General features: G+C 38.6%; 2 protein-coding genes across 3 annotated transcripts in view; one reads left to right on the forward strand and one right to left on the reverse strand.

The window, feature by feature from the left end:
• Window positions 1–853: 853 nt before the first annotated feature.
• entpd3 (ectonucleoside triphosphate diphosphohydrolase 3) lies at window positions 854–10,443 on the forward strand. Its single transcript, XM_063487633.1, has 10 exons — window positions 854–978; window positions 3,267–3,404; window positions 4,021–4,138; window positions 4,281–4,440; window positions 5,903–6,062; window positions 6,176–6,403; window positions 7,074–7,337; window positions 7,426–7,536; window positions 8,757–8,885; window positions 9,632–10,443. The coding sequence occupies exons 2-10, from the start codon at window positions 3,270–3,272 to the stop codon at window positions 9,818–9,820; spliced, it is 1,494 nt and encodes a 497-aa protein (XP_063343703.1). The 5' UTR covers window positions 854–978; window positions 3,267–3,269; the 3' UTR covers window positions 9,821–10,443.
• Window positions 10,444–11,451: 1,008 nt separating this feature from the next.
• LOC134637222 (RNA-binding motif, single-stranded-interacting protein 3) overlaps window positions 11,452–27,155 on the reverse strand; it is a 126,659-nt gene continuing 110,955 nt past the window's right edge. Inside the window, exons 9-14 of one of the 2 annotated variants that reach the window (XM_063487590.1) lie at window positions 24,531–24,606; window positions 23,087–23,137; window positions 14,906–15,022; window positions 14,589–14,675; window positions 14,095–14,219; window positions 11,452–13,708 (exon numbers count right to left, since the gene is read on the reverse strand). In XM_063487590.1, coding sequence (XP_063343660.1) covers window positions 13,705–13,708; window positions 14,095–14,219; window positions 14,589–14,675; window positions 14,906–15,022; window positions 23,087–23,137; window positions 24,531–24,606 — 460 coding nt within the window. In that variant the 3' untranslated portion in view covers window positions 11,452–13,704. Of the gene's footprint in view, window positions 13,709–14,094; window positions 14,220–14,588; window positions 14,676–14,905; window positions 15,023–23,086; window positions 23,138–24,530; window positions 24,628–27,155 lie in introns of both variants that reach the window. The other variant, XM_063487589.1, reaches the window with a different exon arrangement.

Consider the following 27,155-nt stretch of genomic DNA (forward strand, 5'->3'; position numbering starts at 1 on the left):
GTGTCTGACTTCTCAGCATTATTTGGGAATATTGCATTAACTGGTGTTTTGGTCATTACAGTAGGCTGGGCATGGAGACAGATGCATTCTGACAATATCTCCACTCCTTAACTGATATTATACAGACTGATGCACATACATCAGTCTGTGTATCAGTCTGGAAAAGCATTTCTCATGTTTCCAGATAGTGCTGCAAAACTCTTAACATATGAGCCCTTACAAAAACGTTCAGCAGTAGGAACAATGGACACACAATTAAAAGTATGCTTTTAACTCTCTGCTGTCTTCCCATAAAAACCAAACAAATATGCTGCAATAAAAGCTTAGGTTCCCATTCGTCCATCAGCACTGTGTCAGAGAAATTAATGACTCATGTTTGTCACACAAATGACTCAGAGTTTTGTCTGTGAGAACGTTGGCATCACATGCAGCTATCAACAAATCCTTGATTGTTGATACAGCACTTAAGCCTTTGCTTTTCATAGCCTCCATTGTCCCATAATTTACTCCTATTAAATAACACCTGAATGTATAGTAAGTTCCACAGCAGATCCTCAGCCACACTGCAGTCTCTCTTATTGATCACATCAATTAGCATCCCAGCTCCAGCCCCCTCTTCTCACATTGTTCATACTCACAAATACTTGTATCTGTTTTAATCACCGGACGCAGGCAATGAGCAAGGAGCAGCTGTGTTTCGTAGGCTGGCTGCTTTGTTGCACTGGTGCGTTGGGAGTGGCAAAAACTGGAGTCCTGCATACATTGCTCCTCCCTGCACTGTGACTTATGTTGGGGTACGCCACTCCTGTTCTTGTGGGCCAGTCACTCTTGAGAGCACTCAGAGCACCTTCTCTCTCTCTCTCTGTTCCTCTCTCTCTTGATTTGCTGCAACCACATTTCCTGCTTTAGATCAACATCCCTTCTTTAGAACCATCTCTCTCTTATTCTCAACGAGGCTCTAAAGATCAGCTCTAGAAGGTAAGAAACAAAACATTTCCTCACATGCATTTATTTTTTAACCTTTGAACACAACAGCTATTTAGACATGATCAAAGGGTTAATCAACACTGGCAAGTTAGTTTTACTGTACCGAGTGTGACGAGACACATTTGCTTCTATCCACTCCTCACCACCATAAGAACCTGTCCTTACAAGCAAGGGAGATAGCTCAAGTTATTTGACTCCCAGCGACACATGGCTGATTTTTTACTGAGTGGTTGTTAACAGAGTTGATATGACTTGTTGATTCACCTGGCTGAATTTTAAGTAAACTGCAGAACCAGTAATATCACATTGAGTATTTTATAGATATTGTGTAGTTTTGCAACTGCCAACTCAAAATCCTATAGGGACCATGCATTTCTATTCAGGTGACAGTAAAAAAAAATTCAAGTAACTGCACAATTAAGTTTTAGAAAAGGGAAAACTATTGACATATAAAATAAGGTGCAAGTCAAGTGCAATTAATGTATTCAGTAAGTCTTTGTATTACAAACCCAAAAGGCGGTTCATTTACAATAACAAACAATAAGTAACCGTGCTCTTTGCCTAATCTTGTTGTTTCTCCACTGTGTGACACTTTACAGCCAGCAAATCTGAGATGCACTGCAGTGTAAATATGTAATATGTCAAGCTTATTAATGCTACTAAAAACCACAAATAACAACTGTGCATGTTAAAAAAAAAAAAAAAAAAAAAAAGGTGACAAAGCAGTGGGAAAGAACTGAAACCAAAATTTACTTTACAGGGAGGAAGTGTTTGTCTCAGTGGTACTAAAATCACCCACAACCTTAAATACAGTTTAGTTTTTAAGCCCGGCTCATTGCAATGATAGCCCGTAAAGCCAGAGATGAGTGAGCTCACATTACCAGTGGCTCAAAAGACATATTGTTCCTTAACTGCAAATTAGTAGTATTATGCACTTATACGCATCATTACTTTATAGAATTATTTGTTTTATATTCCATCCTCAGACACACAGTCACTCATGCCTCCTTATGTTTGTTTTCATTGTGAGCTGCTTGGAGTGTAAGAACTTGTACTGTGTTTGTCTTGGCAGGTTGATTGGATATAATTTCATGTAGTAACAGAAACATACCTTGTAGTGAATGCAACATAGACACAGCAAAAACAGATTGGTTGCTATTTCTCTTCATTTGCTGGCTGACACTTTACTTTCTTTGTGTTGGAAACAGCTCCGGGAAATGTTAAGCACACGGTTATAAAGAAGAGACATTCAAAAGTGAAAGTCTAGGAAGTGTATTGCACACATAGCTTCGAAATGTCAAGCACCTTGCGGGCAACATGTATCAGAAACATTAAACTCGCTTGTTGCCATGTCAGCCAGTTGTGATCGCACCTTGTCGAGCACCTTTAGCCTGCTTGTTTCTATAGAAGTTGCTGTGGTAACTTTAGAGTTATTTATAGATTAACAAACACTGGTCTTGTCATTGTTGTTATTGCTTATAAAAGAGGAGTCAGATAGCCAATTTTATTCCTGGATTTATGAAGCTTAAATGGACAATAAACAGGAGAGACACAGAACTAGGGTTCCACCTAATCCGCAAAGTGGTTGTCAGTCTGGTGAGGACAGTTTTGACAAGGCTGAGGGAGAATTACCTAACGGCTGTATACTGACAAATGGCTGCAATAACAGTGATGCAATCACATGTGAACTTAACATGAGCAGAATAGTGTGGTGTGGCAGGTTCAGCAAATCTAAATAACATGATTATAACTGATTATTGGTTGAATAACAAAGGGTATTCATATCCACTGGCATATTCATCTGTTAGTAAACTTCATGAATGAAATGATGTTTTTGAATTTAATGAGTCCTTGCAAAGTGATGAATATAGATTGCTGATATATATTGCACAATGTTTATGAGAGTAGCTTTAAAGGTTTAAATTGTATGTAGCCCATCTATGCGCACATGAAAAAAAGCTGCATTTCATGTTGCATGCTTGTGTATGATGTGTAATCGTAGCCAAAAAACAAACAAAAAAACAACAACAAACAGAAATGTTTTTGTTTTGTTTTTTTTGCGTTTTAGCACTTTCTCCCTAAAAGATTTCTTCTGATTGAACAACCTCCCTCTGATTTGGATTTGGTTAAGTATCCGTTTGGCTTGCGAGCACTTACTCATCTGTAGCAGTCCTGGTCACTGCTCATCATGACTTTTTTAAACATCTGCACATCTTCACCTTGAAAGATGCTTTTAGTGAGAACCACACATCTTCTTTAACCCTATTTCTTGCCAACAGGAAATGGCTTCCAAACACAAGATGGGCTACAAGTGTCGGATAGCAGGAGTGATGCTTCTCCTCTTGACCAGCATCGCTGCCCTCATTGCTGTTGCTGTTATCCAGGACACTTGGAGGTTTTTAGAATACAGCAAAGAGGTGAGCACATACACGCATCAGCGCAATACTCCAGGATGCAAATATAAATATGCATACTGTTATAAAGACAACACAAAAACTGCACCGAAGGATCAGAGACGGGGGATTCCTCATCAGTCTTCTTGCTGATGAGTGGCGGTTCTGATGAAACACGTTTAACTTTGCGTGTACTGTTAATGGCATTCAAAACAAACAGGCATGTTGGCCGTATTGCTATTTCCCCTTCTCCTTTTAATTAGAACTGAAAGCTTTTTGAAACAAGGGCTAAAAAAAAGAGGAAAAAAAAACTCATTGTGATGAGTTTCAGGTGCCGTTTTGCGTGTTTGTCAGTTCTCTTTTTGTGTATGTTTTTTTTCATCAGGAGTGTGCCAGTGGTTTTTCACTTTTGCAGTTCTCACACTTCTCTAATTTGAGACTTTCTTTTCTGCTAAGGATACCATTACCCCACTATATCTTCATAAAGAAAATAGGCTTTTACTGCTGTTATGCAACATCTTTCACACAGAGGCCTGATGAAAGTCACGGTGGCTACTCTGTGCTTAATAGACAGCAACCTGCTAGGCTGATTGGAAAATGCTTGTGCAATAACATTTTTTTTCTTCCTTCTTCCTGTTAGTACGGCATAGTGATAGACGCTGGCTCATCTCGTTCCAATGTGTACCTGTATGAATGGCCAGGAGCGAAGGAGAACGAAACAGGAATAGTGACCGAGACATTAAACTGTAAAGTTGATGGTGAGTCACATATAACAAAAAGAGGAAATAACATTTTGACTAAACTTGACTAAACTGAAGATGTTTTAAATTGGAGACATTCTAGATACTACACACACACACACACACACACAAGAACTTTAGCTTGGATTTGTGTCCTCAGGTAATGCCATCTCCGACATGAAGGTTAACCCTGAGCTCGATGATAAGACAATGGCAGGATTTAGGAAATGCATGGACATCGTCACTAAAACCATTCCTCCAACAAAACACAACAGTACACGCCTGTTTCTCGGAGCTACAGCTGGGATGAGACTACTGCAGTAAGAAGCTTTTGATTACTTATATTATTATTGAAGTGTCAAAAGTGTTTTTTTATATTAATTAATTTTAGGATTTTCTTGACTAAAGAACTGCAAGACATAATGAAAATAAATACATTCTTAAAAAGTATAATATTTAGATCTGTGACTTTATGTGTGTGTGGTGTGAATTTTTAATGGGTTTAATGTATGATTTTTAAAGATGAGAATATCAAGACAGACATGCAGAAATGTTCTTAAAGTGATGTATTTAATACTTTCAAATATGTGCTGTGGATTGAGTTTAAGAACGTCCATTCAACTTCATTGGTGCTGAATTATGAATGCCGATTTTGCTGTGCAAGCATTCAAGACAAAAAGGGATGCCTGCTTCACAGTAAAGCTTTGTGTCTTATATTGCCCCCCTTTTGCCTGATGGATAATCCCCCTCCCTCTGGATGCCTGGGGAAGCCCCAGCAATAAAAACACATTCTCATGTTTAAAACTTAGGAATTTCGATCACATGGGTCAAACTCTGGGCCTGGGATCAAATATGGCTTTTCATACTTTCCAGCCCAAGGAAAGATGATGACAAAAGCAGACCTTCTACGTAGAAGTAGGGGACAGAGTATATTGTTGTTAAAGTATAACAAACATACAAAAAAAGGTTGATTAGTTTGCATGAAATGATTTACAGTCATGTGAAAAACGACATCCTCTTTAGCATAATTTAAAAAACAAAACAAAACATCTGTTCCAGATTCTAACATTATTTAAATAGATGAACACTCCTCATTGCTTCCAGGCACTGCGAATCAAATGCATCTGATTAACTGCTCATCAGCAAGTGTGAGCACATCGATAAAAGAAGATGTTTTGGCAGTTTATTGGTTTAGAGCATTTAGTTTTGTGTCAGCACGATGCCAAGCAGGAAAGACATCTTATTATAAAATCCACAATTGTACAGTGAGAACGATTATTCACAAGTGAGAAATTATTAAGACAGTTGCGAATCTTCTCAGGGGTGGACTTTCCAGCAAATGCACCCCAAACTCAGAGCGTGCAACGCTCAAAGAAACAGCAGAAAGACAAAAACAAAACAACCAAAAATAAATAAAAACCACACATAAAACAGAGTTAATGACAGAAACATTAAAAAAAAAAAAAAAGTTGAAGAAGCTTGGCTTGTTTGAAAGGTTTCCAGGAGAAAGCCTCTGCTCCAAAATATGTGCACATCTTAATGTTTTTAAAATGACATACTGATCTCATTTTAAAAAACAGAGCCAAGCCTTCTAGGCTACCATCATGACTTCTGGCTTAGATGAGTTTAAAATAAAAATAATAGCAAATAACAGCATCTAAAATAGCAAATACGTGTATTTGGCAAAATCTTTACCTGCTTCTTTAATGATAGTGAATCCATTTTTCAACGTCTGTTTCTAGTGTGATGTCTAATAGTTCTGTTTTCTGCTGTGCTGTTAAGAATGAAAGATGAACAGAGAGCCAATAATGTCCTGGCAAAACTCAGACAATACCTGAGTTCCCTCCCCTTCATGTTTCAAAATGCTTCAGTCATCACTGGGCAGGAAGAAGGGCTTTATGGCTGGATCACTGTCAACTACCTAATGGGAAACTTGGTAGAGGTATGACACAGCCTTCACCTGTCTGATCGATTGCCCAAAAAACAAGATAATTGCAGCTTCATAAATCTGCTATTGTATGTTTCATCATATATTAATCTTTGTTGTTTTTGCAGAAAAACATGTGGAACGCATACGTACGGCCGCAGGGAGCAAAGACTGTGGGCTCCATGGATCTTGGAGGAGCATCAACACAGATTGCCTTTGCGGTCCAGGATGATCTCAAGGGACCCGACTACCTGCGTGTCAAACTGTATGGTTACCCTTACAATGTCTACACACACAGTTTCCTCTGCTATGGCAAAAATGAAGCTGGGAAGTTGGTTCTGGAGAAAGTAGTCCAGGTGAATGACTTTTTCCTCTGTTTCTTTTGCGAGTACGCACAGAAAAAAAAAATAGTGTCTTTCACTGAACTCTCATATTCCCAAGGTACTACAAGAGTGGTGGTTCTTTCCTTAGATTGTTATGCGTTACTGTGTTATGGTTTAAGTGCAGTGGGAATGTCTGGCTCTTTGCACGCATGTGCACTGCGAAATCCATTAATGGCCAATTTGTGGAATGATTAGTGAACGCTGCTGTCCCTGAGCTGCTAACAGCCAAAGGATCCAGGGATGCATTATGTCATTAAGAATATTGATCGAACCGTGATTGTCGTCAAGCTAGTCTGGGAGAAATGCATCGTTTCTGGTAATTCATAGCTTCATTCTTGAAACTAATAGTGATTCTACAAGAAATATGCTGAATGTGCATCAGAGTGATGGTATGACAGCTTATCCTTATAGTTTCTGTTTACTTCAGACTTTGTATGCGGTGTTGTATAATTTAAAGAAATAAGCCCTACAGTGTGGAGATAATGTGCCTGTAAAGGCATAACGAATATCCATCCATTCATTTTTTTCCTCTTATCCAGTTCAGGGTTGGGGTCATTTTCTGTCCTATTTATTTATAGATTTTGCCTTCTTCTTAACAAATCGTCATCTTTTGACATATTTTTTTTGAATTTTTATTTTCCAGCAATCATCTAACCCCAAAAACATAACAAACCCCTGCTATCCTAAAGGTTTCAATACTACCAAAAAGGCTTCATCAATTTTTGAGTCACAGTGTACAAAGAAACCGCAAAACTATGACCCCAATCAAGAGTTGACCTTCTTTGGTGGTGGCGACTCAGACAGCTGTGGGAAAGTAGTGAAATCCATATTTGATTTCAAGACCTGCTCCTCGTCTCAGTGTTCCTTCAACGGGGTGGAGCAGCCACCAGTCACCGGAGATTTCCTGGTAACACGCAGTGCAAATATAACACATGAAAGCAAATAGATCACGATGCAAAACAACCTAGTGTGTGTGTTTCTGCTGGTCCGACCAGGCATACGCTGGATTCTTCTGGACTGCCATGGCTCTGCAGTTGAATGGCACATCACACATTAATCACTTCAACAACTCAGTTAGGAACTTCTGCCACAAAAACTGGGCAACGGTAAGTTTTCATACAGGTAGAAAATCAAGAAATTAAGGTGAGGAAGAACAGAAATCATGTTTTAGGAAGGAGAGAATGACAGAATTAATATGAAGGTAATTACACAAAATACGTTGTCATTTTCATTCATCAAGATTAGAACAGAAGGCACCACAGAAAGTAAACTACTCACCAGCTCTGACAATGCTGTGTGTCTACATGTTTTACTAGTAATATACACTGACTGGACACTCTGTTAGGTACACCTTTAATGAGTTGCACCCCTTTCAACCTTCAAAACTGTGGCATTTAAAGGAGGATCAATTGGTACTAAGGGGCCCGAAATATGCCAAGAAAATATCCTCAACACAACGTTAAACCATTAATACAAAGCAGCACGCTTTCAGGCTTTTTGCACCAAAGTGTGGCCCTATCATCTGAATGTCACAGCAGAAATCTAGGGTCATTAGACCAGGCAACATTTTTCCGCTCTTCTCTTGTCCTTTAGTGAGCCTGTGCTTTTGTATACCCTGGTTGTCTGGCACCCAGCAACCATGCCACAAGTGGTTATTTGAGTTACTGTTCCCTTTCCTCTAAGCAGTCTGGCCATTCTCAGATGACCTCTGAAATCAACAAGGCATTTTTCCCCAGAGAAATACCACTCACTGGATATTTTCTCTTTTTCAGAGTATTCTCTGTAAACCCTCGAGATGGTTGTGCGGAGAAACTCCCAGTAGGTCTGCAGTTTCTAAAAAACTCAGAGCACCCTCTCTCGGCACCAACACCAACGGCATGTTTGAAATCATCTTCCTGACCCTCGATTTTGTTGCTCAGTTTGAACTTCAATGCACTGAGTAGCTGCCATGTGACCAGTTAGGTATTTGTGCTGACTAGTTGAGGTATACCTAATAAAGTGGACTGTGAGTGTCTGCCACATCAGTTATTAAAAAAATGATCAGTTAGGTAACAAAGGCAATGTCAGGCCAAGAAAGTGATTTAGAGAGACATGCTTGTGCTAACCACAGCTGTAGAGTGCAGCTGTGCAAAAGAAACAAAGTTACTTCAGGATAAAGTTAATGAAATAAACTGCACTCCGTCTTTGTTACACAATATTTTCATGATCTTGATTAAATAATCGTTATCATTTCTCGCTGAAATGGGATTAAACTGAAATTAATACAATTAGCTTGTGTCATTACAATCACAGGCTAAACTCTGATCTTTGTTTCACCTTCTTTCAGCTGAACGCACAAAAGAACGTCAAATTCATCGAGACCCACTGTTACGCAGGTCATTACGTCTTTACTTTGCTGGCAGATGGATACAAATTCGACACTAACACCTGGAAAAACATTAACTTTCAACAACAGGTTGGTTAAACAGCAGCAAATAAGACAAATAGTATTCTTTTTATTTGTAAGTTTCACTACTGCCTTCTATGAGGCTAGTACATTACAATCCTCCCATTGTTCAAAGTTTATGGATGGCTTGTGCTCTAATTCTTCTTGAAATATAACTGTAAGATGTACTAATTTGGTGAGAGTTGTTTTGGAAATACAGGAAGCCATTTAACTGCCTTTGGCAGTCGTATGTGAATGAGGCCACCCACTTGAAACTGTTGTTGATGTCGTAGGAATAGTCTGCAATGAAAAAGCTAAAGAGCGGAAGGCATGCCATCAATTTGTCACAAAGAAACTCCCTCAGCAGAAGGGGATTCCTGGTCTTTGACACTCGGTATATTACTCATGATTCATAAAGGACGAACGATTACAGCCAATGTTTCCACACTGCAAAGAGCGTTCGGCCTTTTGCACTCAAGACAAGACTTTTTCTTAACAGCTGGCAATTCTCCCAATTTCCAACAATAGCGTTAGTGTGCAGTTTAGGATGTCTGGTGCTTGATAGGTTCTTACAAGACTTTGAGTTACGAGACAGCCTGTTCTTTTTCTTCTTCTTTGGGTGCTATGACTCATCTTTTGCCCTACAGCTGTAATTATACAATTTCATGATTTTCATTCCGCTGACATGCAAGGTGGTGTACTGGTGTTGGAAGCATGTGGTTTTAACAAATATAAAACATTCAAATTACGTGTTGTTTTCTTTCTTTTTCCTGTAGGTAAAGAAAACTAATATAGGCTGGAGTTTGGGCTACATGCTGAGTATGTCCAACATGATTCCTTCCGAAGTGAAGAAAATCCCTCCTATGTCAAACCCCGTCTTTGCCGGCCTCATCTTTCTATTTTCGGCGCTAACAATTATGACTGTTGTCTTAGTTTTCATCATTTTCATTCGCACCTGCTACTGAGAGCGTAGGTTACAGAGGGAATCGCCGGCTATTGAAAGGCCTGGGAACTGCTGTAATTCTACAAGAGGTTCGGAGAATCCTACAGTTGCATGTGCCAAGATGCCTGGACTGGACGTTAACAATCAAATGTGTTATTATTCAGGTTGAGACAAACTAGCTTTTAGTTTAAAAAACAAACAAACTGAAGAGCCTCAAAATCAATGCAGTACGTTGTGCTGGCATCTTTGAGTGTTTTAGCTTCAGATAAAATATGTAAAAGCAGCTTTAAAAAGCATTAGACCACTCTTCATTCTCTACCTCAGGGAATCTTACAAAAATTAATGTACTTTTTTTAATTTAGTTGACTGTGCTCAACAAAATAGTGATAGTGTTTGTCTAAATGGCACAAAAATATAATAGCATCCATCAGTCTCCATGTGCTTGTTCTTGTTGTGCAATTCCCAAAATGAGTCGAACGCCCGCTTTAGACCAGAGCACGAGTTACTGTTTCTTTCCCTGCATTTTACATGTTATAGCACTGAAAATGGTAGCAAATTGTTGTACTGTAGCTTTAATGTATTGTTTTATATTGTGTATGGTCTTGCCAAACTTTAAGCGCACAACGATAGCTTTTTTGAATTAACATTTCCCTAATAAATGATGCCATTGTCTCATTATTTTCATATCAGTTTAAAATAGTTTATTTACATACAACCTACTTAACTAATTTTGGTCATCACAGAAAGTCATTCAGTGCTACAGCAGTTCTACGTGCTTCTCTTGTTTTAACTAAGTGCATCATAGTCGTATATTGCTGCAGTGAGTTATAAAAGGCTTGCATTCTGAGCAAAGTATTGTTGGATAGTCATACACAAGTGGTTCATTCAGTTCTATAAATGGAGCAGTTTGAGAAAAGAAAAATTAAGCCCTGTTAGCAATGACAATCCATTAGTGGTGAAGCACATGGATGGATGGATGGATGGACTTGAAGCAGAGACACTGTTTTTACATCCTGCTGATTCAGCTGGTAGATGAAACTGGCAACTGTTACAAAGTAATATTTTGGTACTTTCCTCGTTATTTATTATTTCTTTATAAAGAAAAAAATGATGAATAAAAATAAAGATTTCATGACAGTAATTTGTTCACAGGGACAGCAAGTATGATGTATGACTAAACTGCATGAATAAAACTGTCTCTTGACATTTTGTTGTCATTGCACTGGAGAAAATGATGCATGATTGTCATTTGATGCAGACTGCTTGCACTGTTTCTGCTTTGGCAATAATGAGCTCTCTTGTCAGTACTGTATGTAATAAACTTCTCAACTAACTGCATCTTTTGGAGCTGTAGTTTCATAATCTCGCTTGGTGAAACTAAACGCTTAAACGTTTTTAATCCTTGACAGCAGTTAAAACCATTTTGCGTGTGTGAACTTACCTTGGTCACTTACTAAAATTGCACACCTGCACACCAATGGACTTTCAGTCCTTTCCTTCTACAGAAAACAATAGCGCACTCCAGTGGTAGTGTGTTGTTCCTGCAGAATATCCAGGACGAATACGGATTTGACTTCGTTTTTGTTATTTTTTTATTGAAAGTTTTATCTAAAAAGAAAAAAAAACAAAGAAACAAACAAAAAGACACATCTGAAGCTACAGGAATACCCACTGGTTCTACAGACACTCAAAAAAAAATCACAATTTTAAAGACATGGGAGGCATGTGACCAAGCAAATAAAAAAATAGCTAAGTTACTTCTGTTGCATCTTCTTGTACACACCTGTACAAAAAAAAGATCTTATAAATATTACTTTTGATTTTGAGTTCTCTACTCTCTTTCACTCCCTACCCCTGTTTATTTTAGAGCTTTCTATCCATTTGATTTTGGTCAAACCAATTTTGTTTTCTCCTGTGTCCATTCGTTTCCGGTGTCTCTCCTTAGCTTCCTTTCATTGGTGGAAAATCAAGGCGTGTGAGTCTTCGAGGGCGTGACCTCAGAACCAGTGCGAGCCAGTTAAAGTTCATCTTAATTGTTCTTCTGTTCTCAACCAATATTCTCCAGGCACAATAATGCACGTTTGTGTTTCTTTCATCTTTATTCTGGCTTAAAATGATCAATTACAGTCACTCTGGAGGTGCAAATATTCCACGGAGACCCAACATAAGACAACCTCAATCCCCAATACTGAAAAGTGTTTAGCAGCTCACACATAATCATCAAAAAGAGAAAAAAAACCCAAAAAGTAAAGGCAACATAAAAGTAATTCTCCTCATTTTTTAGGAGAATATATATAAGCTGAAATCATTTCGTTCAACAGGAATGCCCTTTCCTCTCACAGAGATCGACCTGCTCATATTTTCAGTGGCTTGTGTTTGGCAAGAACGAGACAAAACAGTGAGTTGGACTTAGATTATGCAAAACAATTAAATCTGTCATATTTTGGGAAGCATTCATCGCAAGCTATGTTGTCTTGGCGTTGTTATCTAAGGTCAGTCGATGAGGCCTCGGCAGGATGTCGTTGGGTGTCTAATAAAAAGTAGCTTTTTCACCAGGATCCCACAGGGTTTTAGATGCGGTGGTAGTTTGATCACATGACGCACAAAATATCTCGTCCGATTGAGGCAAATGTGCTAAAGGACCAACTGCATGCTCTCATTCACTGATCATTTCACACAGCAACAGCTTGACAAAAACCAAAAAGCAGATTCAAAGTGGAAAAAATTAAGAAAAAGCAACAGGAAGATCTCTTTACAACCTAGTTTCTTCATCTTTGGTATAAAATCTGCCACCCGCGGGCTGTATTTTTGTTCAACAGTTAAGAAAGACTCAAGAAACTGTCAACAGTTTTACTAAAACTATTGCTTTTTGCACATTTAAAAATCCTAGCTTTTTTTCTCTGCTTTTTCTCAAAGTCAGAAATATTCCTTTTTCTTTTTGCAATGAGACAAGCAAGCAGGCAAAGGAAAAACTTTTAAAAGCACCGCAATGAAAAAAATAAAAATACAAAAAAAGTGGTGGAGAAACTGAATTTCTTTCCCATGATTGAACTAAACTGCATTTCCAGGAAGCGGTGGGCTGACCGCTCCCACAAGTTGTAAAAGGATTTTTTTCCCTAGTCAACCAACATCACCTGCACTGTACCACATAATTTAAAATCACCTTCATACAAATACAACCTTTTTTTGTCTTATACAGATAGCTTTGTAGATTTCATTTCTGAGGCTCTCATAAACTCAAAGAACCCTTTAAAAAAATCATTCAACAACTCAGTCCTTTTTTTAAATAATTCAACACTTGGAAACTTTTTTTCCCCAAAGTTTGAGAAAATTAAGGCAATAAAGATTTACGAAAACACTGATATTCTAGAAAACTACTCAAATAATAAAAAGAATGAAAATAATGTAGCTTAATATCAAAGGAAGACAGCCCGTTTTTGTTCAAGACTTGGCTTCCTTCTATTTTTAATAAAAAAGTCTGAAAATCTACCTGCACATTCAAATGTTCATTTTTTTCTGTACAGTTGGTTGACTTTAGATTTCTCTTTATGTCCTCTTATCTGTTTTTTTTTTCCTTTGGAGGCAAAGTCCAGTCTCATGGTGAAAAATGAAAACTCAAAGTTGGAGACCGCCATTGATTTCATTGTCTTTGAGTTTAGCAAACCATCATTTGCTTTTTCTTCTGTCTTTTTCTTAGTTCAACCAGGTAAGAAAGATATTTTTTTTTCTTCGTTTTGTCTTTTATTTGGTGCCCGTGCACAGTGGAAGCATTCTCCCGTCAGTGATGTCCATGTCACCTCTGTTTTTGTTTTTTGTTTTGTCCCGTTTCCTTTTGATACTCTGCGTCTCCAGCGCCTTCGTGCAGTCCTCCTAAAGGCAATGCAGCAATGATTCCTACCAATCCTGTTATCTAAAAGAGACAGAAAAGTCAGTGAGCGAGGACGTGACTGAGGGAACCGTGAACAATGTTACCGTTTTTTTTTTTGTAAGTAGGCACAACAGTCTTTGTACAATCACTATGTGTAAAGGAAACCACCCGTCGGTTATCTAGGAGGCAGAAAAACAAGATAAACACCAGGAAAAAGATAAAAAGCCAGAAGGAGAATTTTGCAAACAAAGGTTGCCATGCATCTGTGACCAAAACAGAAAAAGCGCGGCATAATCTGGGAATTGTACTGCAGTCCTTTATAGCTGATGCTGTTCATTTTTCCAGATACAGTTAATGTACCAGTTAGGATGCACCAGCTGTACAAGACAATGTGAAAAAAATTACAGACTTGCAATCATTACACTTACTTAGTCTGCTGGTAAGAGTAGGCTGTGGCGTGATCTCCTGTGTTCTCCACAGGTAAAGGCTGCTGCCCACTGGCGTCCTGTGAGGAGGGGGCAGCTGTCTGTGGAGAGGGGTCTGTCACCACACCCTGAATAGGGGGGAAAAAGCCAGATATTAAGGAACGAAACAAAGCCTTGAAACTTTGGGCAATTATATTAAAGTAGGGACTCCTTTATGGCACATAGCAAAGGAATCCAAAGAGAAAAATTCAATTAGCATTTTTTTAAGGGTGACAGGTTGATCTGGTGCAGTCAGTTTTCAGTCTGTGACTTTATCTACTTGTGAACTTGTAAAACAGCTCCTCTGATCTTTGGGGAGGGTTTCGGTGTAAATTATTTCTCTCACTGAATTATACAGATTGCCAAAGGCTAAGCAAGACTAATATATCACAAAATATATATGTTTAATCAGCAGTTTTCATTTCAAATGAAAGTTTGCAGTTTGTTTTTGTCCTTACGTCCACTGTGATGGCCGAGGCAGGCACTGCAGTGTACTGGGGAATGTAGGTTCCTTGCATAGGAGCAGCCGCTGCAGCAGGCATGTACTACAGATAAAAGGGGAAGAACACAGACTGTGTCATTTGTCTTATGGTCATTTCACATTTTACACTGAAAACAGAAGCACCGGGGCAGTTTTCCTCTGCTCTAGCGCTTCTACTCTGAGAAAAACACTGAAACTGCAAGTGTACAATTATATTACACATATAACTCAAAGGATAAAACAAACACATGCACACACAGCACGATGAGCTGACTGGCCAAAGGGGAGACTTACAGTGCCTGTTGGGCCCAGAGACAGGTGGTTCATCTGCTGGGTTAGAGGAGCCATTACACTGGAGGGGTGAATAGACAAACTGGGCTCAATGGCAGCAGCTGGAGTGATCACAGCACCCTGGAGTAGAAATGGAAGGATACAAATCCAGTCAGCTTATAGCTAATAACTGTTATTTGGAGTCAAAAACACTCAGTGATATTTAATTCAGATGCAGGAATCAATATATGATCAGATGGTGGAGAGAGGAAATTGAATCGGAAGAAATGTGGAGATTAAAAAAAGAAAAAAATATGCTGAGTAAAGAGACAACAGCTTTAAGCAATTTGCAGGCAAACATAACTCAAAGAAAAGGGGGGAAAAAAGATTCAGAACAACTTTGACATGTTGGTTTAAAAAAAAAAAAAAAAAAAATCAGTGCTGAGACCTTAATGGCAAAATTGCTATCGCTAATATAACTGCCCTATAAAAAGCTACTGCAAGGAGGTGATTTGTTAAGGACAGAGAATAGAAACAGCTTTTTTTGTTTGTTTTGTACATAGCTAAAGTATAAGAAAGTAATTTAAAAAAATCTATTTACAATGTAATTTCATTTGTTTATTTTTGGACAGCCATTTTTATCCTGTTGCTAAGCTAGCAGTGTTTGTATTAGCTTGTTTTTTTCTGTATTTAAACGACAGCATGCTTACAAATATGCATCAATTTATTGTGTTTATTCTTTGGTTTTTGCTAAAACTACTTATTCAACATTGACAGAAAATAGTCATGTAATTGAAATATATGCTATCATATGCACATTAATATTATCCATATTAAATATGTCATTTTTTCCCATTAACATTTAATTCCTCATAACTACATGCTGCAAACATATTTTAAAATAAAAACAAGTATTCAGCAACACTCATCTCATTTGCTTCAATTATGCAAAAGATGTATTTACAGCCAGTGTTGGGAAGGTTACTTTTAAAATGTATTCCACTACAGATTACAAAATACCTGCCCCAAAATGTATTTTGTAATGTATTCCGTTGCGTTACTCAATGAGTAATGTATTCTGAATACTTTGGATTACTTAATATATTGTCATGCTTTTTACAACTACAGGAATGTACTGTTGCTGTGTGATTTATTACTATTACTGAAGGACACTCGCCATACCAACAGCAACTAGATTTTTAAATCTTAATATAAAATGAGTAACAGTAGGGTGGACATTAGGTAAAACTGCAATTTTTGCAACGATCTCGTATAGAAAACTATTCCGCGCGTAAATAAAATAGGTCCGCGGCTCCAAACCATATAAAGGGACCTCTGGCTAATATGTCGGTTCCGTGTCGGGCTCGTAGCCGAAAACTAGCTTTACTTTGTTTGCTAGCGAGAGACAGAGAGAGGCGTTGAAAGGCTGCTCCAACGGAACTTATTGTTTCGGAGGAAAACACAAACAAAGTGTACAGTCGAGTCTTAATAGCTTACTTACAACTGGGCTCATCAGGCACTCTTTTTGGCTGCAGTGGTTATTATTATATTTACATGCTTCCATCTCCCGTTTCTGGTAGGTCATTTGTTGAATGATAATTTTTAAAAATATTTCTTCACGTCATTATGCGACCACAAGTAGGGGTGACATGGGCCGCGAGATTGAGAGACAGGCATTAGAGCCTCTTAATGCGCGTTCCGTTTGGGTTTCCACCGGCGTGGAATTACCAAAAATAGAGAGGGCATAGCCTAACATATGAAACAGGAAAAGACCGCCGTATAATCCATTTATTTCAACAAAGTAACCGTATTCTGAATACCACCCTTTTAAACAGTAACTGTAACGGAATGCAGTTACTCATATTTTGTATTTTCAATACGTAACGCCGGTACATGTATTCCATTACTCCCCAACACTGTTTACAGCTTAAACACACAATTAAGAAAACATCTATAAACTACTGTATAAAGTATAATCTACTAAAGGGTTCTGATCACTCATTAACCTATCACAGTAAGATAGTGTAGTGTACAACATGTTTTAAAGCAATTACACATTGTAGTTTTTTAAGCTGAAGTAAAAAAAAATTGCAGCTAGAAGAAGTAGTTACATTTGATGACTGCAAATTGTGCGAGTTTGTACATGAGCAATACAACCAGTCAGCAGGCTTGGCAGCAAGGCTTGACAGAACCTGCTTGTGAATGGAGCAGAGACGCTTTTACTGTAAATCTCTTGAGTGTGAAGGGCTTTGAAGCAGTCTAACACCTTGATGCGCTGAGATCTACTTTTCCAGTACAGCTCTGCTACAACTTCAACAGCTCTGTAAAGATTTAATAGGAGACTGTGTGCTCTGGTTATTTGTGATGGATGTTTAACTACACTTCCCATGAGCACAGACAGCATCAGTGGTTATGTATTGGTGCTGCTCTTGAGAGCAGTCAGCACCTCTACAGCTTCAAGTTGAGACATAATGTTAGAAGAACACAAGTATTAAATTTAGGTATTTTAGGCACACGCCTGGCTGTATGGCAGATGACTTAACAGCTTTGAATCTGTAGGGTTTCTCTGGGAGGCTCACAACAACAAAACCACACATAAGCACATACAGTACACGCACTTTCAAATCAAGGAAAGTTCTAGATATCTGAAAGTGTTTGCTTTGAATGCATATACAGTCTGTCAGAGTTGTTCTGTCAGAGTTAAGAATCTGTAAGGTAAGATCCTTATGACTGCAGGCTTTACAGGAAAAAACATGCACGCGTGCACACACTGTGCAAACAAAGACTGTCAGAGCTGTTAAGAAAGGTGCAATGCTCTTCTTCCTGACTGCTGTCTTCATAGAGAGATCTGTTTGCAGAACACAGCAGCGTGGTTATCAGAAATGCTCTGTAAACACTTTCCTCAGTATTACAAGTGAATGAGACGAAAGCCTACACACACACACACACACACACACACACACACGAACAGATGCATCAACAGATCTGCCCTCAAACCTGCACAAAAGCTTTGGCTCATGCAGGTAAATTTACCAGCCAGAATCGTATTAACACCCGAGCTTTTCAACCATCTAAATAATACGTTTTCTCTTCTAATGAATTCTCATCCTTCTTTTCTCTTTCTTTCACTTCATCCAATCTCACAGCAGGTTTCCAGGCAGAAACAAAAAAATGAAACCCACAATGAGTAGCTGTCTGCTCTGATTTATAGCTCTACAAGTGATAAACTCTCCATCTCTGTATGGGTCTGCACCCGGGCACTATGTATTAGTATGTAATGAGTGCAGTTGTATGTTATGGTGTGCGTGTTTTTAATGCATCAGACGATTTTCCTGGGGTATGCGATAAATGAGCCCACATGACAGTTATCGTTTCCCTGAGGACAGGACTTAAAAAAAGAACAAAAACCCCATACAGAATCTACTTCAACTTTGAACTTGCCCTCTCTCCCTCTCCCCTGTCATTTTCCCATTAAAGAAGAGAAGCAGACTGACTGCCGCAGGCAGTACTGAAAGCGTCAAATACACAGTATTAGTGATAATGATACTTGTTTATTGAGAAAACCCCTAAATGCTGTTTTTATGATGGGTGCTCCATGTGCGTGAGAATGCAAAGAGTTTTGAATTGGCATTATTTGTTCTTTCTAAGGTGGTGTGCTACGAAGTGCAGATGTTTCTATTATTCTATAAGCTGATTTCCTGAGACCACACCCTCTTTATCACTGCTTTATCAGCACACAAAGTACACGGGATTTTCGGCGTAAAACCAGACAAGTACTCCTTGGTTCCCGGCTTTATACATGCACCCGCAGGCATGCATCTGTGACAGTTCTGCACACACGGGATCTCGCGGTTAGGAAACAAAAAAAAACGTGAGGTATAGAGCTCTATTTGCAAGCCCTGATATGTGTTGAATATTGTACACTGCCTTTGTCTCTTGCAGAGCTGAAATCCCAGTTCTTTAGATGTCTCATTACAGCCCTCCTCAATAAGCAGCATTGATTGTGTGTGTGTGTGATTTTTTTTTTTTTTTGGCGTGGTTTGGGTAATGCATTCATTTCCTGTAGGGGGATTTGTGAGTAATTATGCACAAAGACATCCTCTCACTAATTAAGATGTAAAGACAGGCAGTTCAAGTAATCTGGGCATCCCACCAAGGCGCAGAAATGCACAATCCTTAAGGCAGTGTGTGTACAGGTGTGTTTAATGTGCGTGTACATTAATCAGGCAGTGTATAGCTACACTGGTGTCTGTCAGTAATCACAGTTGTATGAGCCCTTTACTGCTCCTTTTTTTTTAATAAAGTAAAGCACATTTGGTTTTTAATTGAAATAACGTCAACCTCATCAGTAATTTTACAAATGATCATTTACAAATGCAATTCTTAATCATAAATAATTTATTATTTTAAAGTAACATTATAAAACCCCTACAAAACATGTAACCTAATGCAAATTTATCATATAAAATTCAAATTCCCCTCCTAAAATCCAGTTTTTTAAATTATGTTAGCACAGCTGAAAATGATTGTACTGATTACATAAGCAATACATTTACTTCTGTGTCTGAAACATAAGGGTTCCTGGTTTTGATTACACTCAACATGACTAAAAGCATAACTCAGTTTTCTTGTTTTCAGAAGTAAATGCTATTGCACGAGGCAAACTGAACAATCTGAAATTTCCGTGTTTATTTCAGCATTGTGTAGTATTCTCTGGTGACAGTACAAACTGGTTAGCTTGAGAAAAAGATCGTTCATAGATCCTCAACTGGTCACTGCATTAAATGGTTCCTGTAAAACACCAGCCTGCAGGTGATTTTTAGATGCTGGCCTTCTAGGAAGAGTTGTCCAAACAGCCATAACTGTGATCGGTCAATAAAAGTAGAAAATAAAGACACGGGAAAAAAAAACCCAAAACACAACACACAAATATTGGGCAGACGTAAGCAGTTTTCAGACATGAAATGATGCTGGAATAGTGTTTGACAGCATCTGCCAAGTGTGGTGGAGGAAATTTGATGGTTTGAGGCTTTGGTCGTGTTAAAGTGGGAGATTTGTACAGCATATAAAAGATCTTGAACAAGAGAAAGGAAAGCTTTCACTCTATTTTGTAGTGCCATACCCTGTGGATACAGCAGGACTGGAGTTGATTTCCAAAACAGCTCCGACATTCATAGGAACTACTCAGAAAAAGCAGTCAGCTGGTGTTTTGCCTATAATGGAGTGGCCAGCGCAGTCACTGGCTCTTAACTACTGATCTGTTATGGGAACAGAAAAATGGCCAGAGTGCCAAAGGGCTGCAAGGCTGCAAAACTGAGAAAGTACACAGTACAAAATTGTTCCATCAATCAAAAATATTTTTATCTAATGTCATTAATGTCTATTCCTTTTCACTGCAAATCTGTTAGATTAAGTTTTCATGAATTAAAATATCCTGGTTGACCCCAAACCTATGAGCAATAGCGTATGTGCATTTTTAATCCTGAGCCATGAAAACAGCACACAGCATTGATGTTTGTTCTCTCGTTCTAACCTTTTAATTAGACTCATTAATTTCTTTAGCGACCAAGTGTCTCACATTCCAATTTTGGTGCCACAAGCGTTTAAAAATCTCAAAGTAGATGATGGACTGTTAACCAGAGGAGGTGTGCGCATGTTCATCTAGCTAAAAGTGTCAATGAGTGCATACCATTTATCAAAGTTACCAGTCATTAACTGCGGTACAGCAGTGAGGAAGCCTCTGCTACCATAGGAACAGACTTAAGCTGCTGTGTCTCTCAGTCTCCCTCCCTGATGCTGCTTTAATTTGTCAAGCTCTTCAGTATCCAGGAAATACAATAACTACCCCTCATCTTTGTTGTCTAACAGGGAATTTGACTATACATAGACAAGGGTGGGGAACAGATGTGCACAGCCCAAACATGCTTTTGCAGCGGTTGTTTTCGTTTCTTTGTTCTCAATATATTCATTGTAATCCCTTCTTTCCTCTTTCCCTGCGCCTCCTTCTCGCCCCTGTCCTCCTTGTCAAATCCACCGTGTTTATTTATTTATTTTCTCTTTCTCCAAACCATCAATCTCTGCTCAAGCTCACCCTGTCTTTTCCCAAGTCTTAGGAAGTCATATCAAGTGGCCTGCCAAATAATTAGATGGGACATTTGTTTGAAAACACATTTACAGAAGGGTATTATCCCCGCTCAGAGACATAATTTTAATCAGACAAGACAACAGAATGTGTTTAAGATTTGCCAGACAGACATAAAGAGGAAGACAGAAGACAGGGAGAGAGAACAACAGAGGGGGAGCAACAAATTCTGAACACTAAAGGCTTTTGCCAACCACGGCGGATACGATTGCAGAAATTTGCACCGCCTTACGTACCTGCCCCGATAAACTCCTTCACCCCATGAATGACAGAACAAAATCATACAACCTTTTTTAGGTGTACAGACAAACCCCCTGAATGTAAGCACATTCATCTCTTACAGGCTACTTTAACATTTCTCAGATACACTATATTGACGAAGGTACTGGGGCACCATTAGTGCTGCAGGAGCTGCTTAACCATGGAAACTCATGCCACGAAGCTGGTGCACAGTTTTAGTTCTGATGTTAATGCCACAGGCATCAGCACCATGCTCAAATTCAGTGAGCTCTTAAGAACGAGCCAGCATCGACGGGACTAAAAACACCAGAATTGAAACATGAATATTTTTGTCCATATAGTGTATGATATAGAACTTTAAACTATTTTTGAACAAATGTTTAAGAGGAGATAGAAGTTAAGTTTTATCTGAAAGACTTTCAAGGTTACTGTAATATGAATCTCTTCTGCCTGCAATTTCATAATGCATCTGTCCTGCTACACTGAGAAGTAATCACCTTGTAAGCAGGACTAAGCTTAGACTATTCCACAATTTATATGATATAGCTTTCTAATTCCACTAATTCAATGCAGTACTTGTCAGATGACAAGATGAAGGCGCAGAGATTTTATATTTTATGCTACAATAGTCAGTGAATGTCAGAGAGACTGAGGCTTTGGACTGTGCTTAGAGCGAAGCCTGTGGAGGCTTAATAACATACAGCGGCTGTATATAGTCCCTGTATCAAAGGAAGGAAAAGCCCACAGTTTGTGTTAAGGTTATGTTTGTGTTTGCCAAGAGAAGAGAGAATTTGTAGGTAAGTGTGGGTTTATAGAGTATGTTGACTGTACACCTACACTCAGTCGATTCATGACTCTTCATGTAAATATACAGAATGTGTGGGTGTGTTTTAAAACGTTTTTGCACGTCAATCAAAGCTATGTGTATAAGAGACAAAATGTGAGTGTACACGTGTTTGGATAGCCAAGGATGGAAAAGAGCTCTAAATCCTTTAGACTGCTAAACACCAAGGGTTGGATTTTACATGACTGCATTATGCATCATGTACACAAAGATGCACTGCTGCTTTTGATATGCAAATTTTATGCATCACTATATGAAACTGAGCAGCAGTTACACATGTACATTGACTTATAGATAAATAATGTGCTTTAAACTAGCCTTCTGGAAACCTGTTTTTGTACATGCAGTTTCATTCAAAACCAGCAGGGAGCAACCTTTTATTACAGATTCTAAAGTGAGTTTCGCCAAGCTCTCTGAGGTCCTTTGAGAAGGCTCTTCACAGGCTGATTCAGCAGAGTGGGGCTGGGATTCAGGGTTACAGTTATTTTCCTTCTCTGACCTGGGTTTGGCTCTCAAGCACTTATTGGAAGAATTTCCTTTTATTACTTGGCTTTTCACAGTTTTCGTGATTCATACCAACTTGTTGGTGACCTGTTGTTATTACTAACATTTTCATTCCTGAATTATTAAATACTCATTTGATGAAGAAAAAGGCAGGGCACATTAAATACTGTTATAAAAGCATTTGCAGGCAGTCCTCGAGACCAATACAGCCTATGCTTTAAAAGCTTTTGTAGTTTTTCTCTCATAAATCCTGCCACTGACATTCACATGAGTAATGAAGCTATTAAACACACACACACACTGAAAGTTTTAAGACAAAAATACAGAAAAATTGACATGTTGTACACTCAGAGATGACAGGTGTATATTTATATATATATAAATAAAGGAGTGAGTGAAAAGGGTTAGAAAATAGAGAACAAGACTTTACAGAGCGAGGTTTAAAAACAAAGGAAATGTTGGTTTAAAAACTTACTGTAGGTTGCATAACATATTGTTGATGTGGCATCCAAGATGTACTCTGAACCTGAAGAAAGAGAAGGGAAGGGAAGGGAGAAGGAGAGGATGGACATGAGTAGGATGATGCAGAGGGGAGGTCAGGAAGAGATGAGACAGAAGGAAAGATCAAAAGCAAGATTGTTGTAAGTGGGTAAAGAATTGAGGAAGAGAGAACATGAAGAATGACAATTGGAAGACAGAATGACAGGAAGCGAGTGAAAATGAGAAAACCAAAGAAGAGAAGAAAGAAAATTAATCATTATCTCAAACCTTTACAAGCCAATTTCAGAGCCTCAGTCCCAGCGGCAGCACGTCTTAAAGAATATTACAGCAGTAACTAAGGGTCCACTATACAGAAAGTTATGTCGTAATTATAAAAGGATATGAAGACCACAGAGAGCAAAACAGTCTAACAATTACTGCTTCACAGTGAGGGTTTCATCATCAAAGCTTAAGTTGGCCACAAATCATACTTTCATCTTGTTCTCCTTCCGACCGCTCAACTCTAACAAACTGAAGGCAGAAATGAAGTCTCCGAGGGTCCCTTTGTCTCATGCATTATTGTTGTATGCATGCATCCTGTACCTGCATCTGTATGATCTCTTACCTACGTCTGTCAATGATGAGTTAAAGCAATGAAAGGTAATGTTTTTTCTTTCCCTATAAAGCATGATGCTTTAAGTCATGAGTCTTTGAATTTGGCTTTCTTATAGAGCTCTAGAGCTCCATCTTGTTTTTGGGTACAGCAGCTGCACTGCCAGCCAGCTCTGACATAACTTGATATGGTTTGTGTGTGGAAGAGAACGGGTGCGACACATGAGAGCTGAGAGTTAAAAGCAGCATTTGTGCTCAAGAATGGGAGATGGATGGGAGGAGCTCTGCAACATAAGCCTGCATTTTATCATTGCAGTCTTGTTGAATCTCATATCTGGCCAGCTAGCTATTAAGCTGGGAACCTTGTACTTTGTAATAGTGACATGGACATAACATAACAAAAGCAATTAATATTATGAGCAATTAGAAAAAAAAATCAGTGAACTTGTCAAACACTTAAGGACATTCCTTTACTGTCACATATTTATACACATTTACATTATATATTTATATAAAAGTCAATGAAAACAGGTATTTGGAGGTGGTTAGTTTGGGATAGTACTCATTACTATCACCAGTTACTGTTCTGTAAGTTTGTTTCTCAGGGCAGGTGGATCTTAACACTTTACTAATGATTAGGTAGCATTAGCAATTTATAGCCAGCAGCATGTGTTGTTTATATTTATTTAATTACAATTTTCAAGGAAATGCATCACTTCCTCCTGTATTTTGATTAGAGTGAAGATTTAAGATTGGGTGACCCCATGGGATTTTCTGGTTTTAAGTAGGCCACGGCACTCATCAAACTTCTGAGAGGTTAAACTCACCTGATATGTGGGGACAGGAGAGGCAGCAATGAAGGGTGTGATCGATGTCTGAGCAATCATCCGATTCGTGGAGATGCTGTATGGAGAAGAGTAGAACCTATGAAAGCACAAGACATATACATTTTAATTTTGACTGTCCACATCATCTAACTTCTAATAATCACCTGGGAGGGAACCAAACTCGTGTATTAACAATCCAGAGGTTTCTCTGCAGTTTTAGCTCACCCTACATAACCACATGTAATGCTGAAAATGAGGCTTCTGTCTCAGTTTGTTTTGAACTACCCAGTACACTTCAAGACAACACTGACAAAATGCATCAGACATCATCAAGGCTGTCATGGAGACAATAAATATTGCAGCTTCACTCTATGTAGCACAATCAAAGACATCTTAGAATGAGACTTGACACCGCACCAGACTACACATCATGTTACAAAGGAGTCTGCGCCACTGCTATGCATAATAATGAATTATTACCTTAATGTGTGAGTGGGTGAAATACTTCAGTATTGCTCTTTATGTTTCCACCTACGCACGCCCTACTTCCCATCGGTTGCATCTGTAACATCTGCATTTTATAATCTATTCACTTCTCCTACCTATACCTCTATTTGCCCTTCTCATTTTGATCTCCCCCCCCCCACCCATTTCACCCCCTCAGCCCTGCAGCAGTAGAATGCTGTGGCTCGCAGTGCTTTATTTATCATTGTGTACCTAGAGAGGACATGTTTCATCCGCCAAGCCGTGTTGCTGTGCCCGATCGATCCCAAAGTGTCTGTTGACTGAATAATGGAGCCAGTGAGGGGAGGGGAAACAGAGGGCCAGAGACAGAAAGCGAAGCCCTACCCTATCCATCTCTAACACAGCCATGATTGTATAAAAAAGGTACTTGCCACATATCAAGTATTTCTCAATCAGGGAAGAAAATTACCCGAATAAAAAGACCAACTCATTTTTAATTTACTTTGAAAAGGCAACTTCAAACTACTGTTAGGTCGCTCCATATTATTTCTTAAAATCCGCAGTGAGCACAACATATAGTAATAACCCATGCACGGAGATGACAATGGGGCTCAGCCAAAGACAGAAAAACCTAGAGGGACTGTGGTGGTAGTCGCCTGCGACACATGCACACATCTCATTTCAAGGGTGAAATGGGTTCCTGAGGTACCCACCTGTTCTGTTATTGCACATTCTGTTTCACATTACATTTGTTCAGTCAGTGACGGCATGAGCAGTTTTGAACCTCAACTGCGAGATGTAAACCGTCAGATATTTTTAAACTATTGCGGCTCAAGGCTTGTGCATGCAGCCGGTTCCCAACTGCCTGCGATAAGCTGCAGAGCGTGATTGTGCTTCTCACAGACATTCAGTCTCCCTGTTGGATTTTTATGCCCTACTTGGTGTGCCGAGGCCTAAGTAGTAGCTGTACATATATAATAGAGACACGCCAGTTATTTGTTCATTTATTTCTTTTAATACAACATGGCTCACTTCTGTTGAACCAGAAAAAGAAACGTAATTCGTGGCAGGTTTGGTTCTAATTCATCTGCGGCTCGATTGCGTGTTTTGTCTACTTCTAACCATGTGCAACAAGCAAACATTAGTCGTGTTGTTGCAAAGTGAAAATCAGTACAGCTTCAGAAAGAGCAAAGATCTACAGAAATGGCTAGTATAGATTTCATAGAAAATATATGTGCAAAAGGAAAAAGACTGTTCTGTGAACCCCAGTATTTTGTTTTCAGAATTGTAGCTCTATGGTATCAGAGGTATAGCCTATAATTGGTTCCAGAGTTATTTATGAGAAAACAATATGTACAGTTTGAGTTGAACAGGGATCGATACTAGGTCCTGAACTTTTCATTTTAATCATGAATGGTAATCAGAATTCAGAAAAAAATCTATATGTACATTTTGCTTATGATATCACTGTCCTGCTAATAAGTTACATACATTGTTGTTATTGTCAATGAATCAGTCAAATTTAAACAATGGTTTAATGTCAATGGAATAACTTTGAACATAGACAAAACAAAATATTTAAGAGATAGCAGTAAAAATGTTTAATAGCAGTTTGGTGTTATTACCGATGGAACAAAGAAATGGTGGATGAAATCAAATTTCTTGGTGTGATAATAAGGTTTGCAAATAGTCATAGACTGATTTTAAACTAACTCCAATTTATTAATGTTTTATTGCCCTTTTAACAACAATGTATTCAGAGATCTAACCAAGTAGTTTTACAGTTTACTATTTAATAATGATGGCTATTCTAAGCTACAACTCACTTTCAAAAATTTGTCCAATTTTTTTGCCTGAGATCAACTGCATATTCCAACTTTAGACTTGACATTATATTGCAAGGTTTAAATAAATGTAGATAAGCTGGAGTACAAACTGGAACTTGTTTGTCATGAATGAGAATCAGGAGAAAAAAAACCAATAATGCGGTGCTATGGATCCATCTTTTACTGTACAGTTAATAAATGACTTGCATTACAGATACTGTATTACTGTCACTGATGAATACAAATGAGGTGACAGGGCCAGGTTATTCAATGTGGTTTTCTGATTGTGTTTATTGTATTTTCATTAGACTGATGTGTATTGAGAGAGAGAAGC

The sequence above is a fragment of the Pelmatolapia mariae genome, linkage group LG10_11, assembly GCF_036321145.2.
Source record: "Pelmatolapia mariae isolate MD_Pm_ZW linkage group LG10_11, Pm_UMD_F_2, whole genome shotgun sequence".
In the NCBI taxonomy this organism is placed as follows: domain Eukaryota; kingdom Metazoa; phylum Chordata; class Actinopteri; order Cichliformes; family Cichlidae; genus Pelmatolapia; species Pelmatolapia mariae.

Coding starts and splice junctions, on each gene's coding strand:
- entpd3 (XM_063487633.1), top strand. CDS start 3,270: ATGGCTTCCAAACACAAGATGGGCTACAAGTGTCGGATAGCAGGAGTG. Junction 4,139..4,280: donor ATTAAACTGTAAAGTTGATG/GTGAGTCACATA, acceptor TTGTGTCCTCAG/GTAATGCCATCTCCGACATG. Junction 4,441..5,902: donor GCTGGGATGAGACTACTGCA/GTAAGAAGCTTT, acceptor TGTGCTGTTAAG/AATGAAAGATGAACAGAGAG.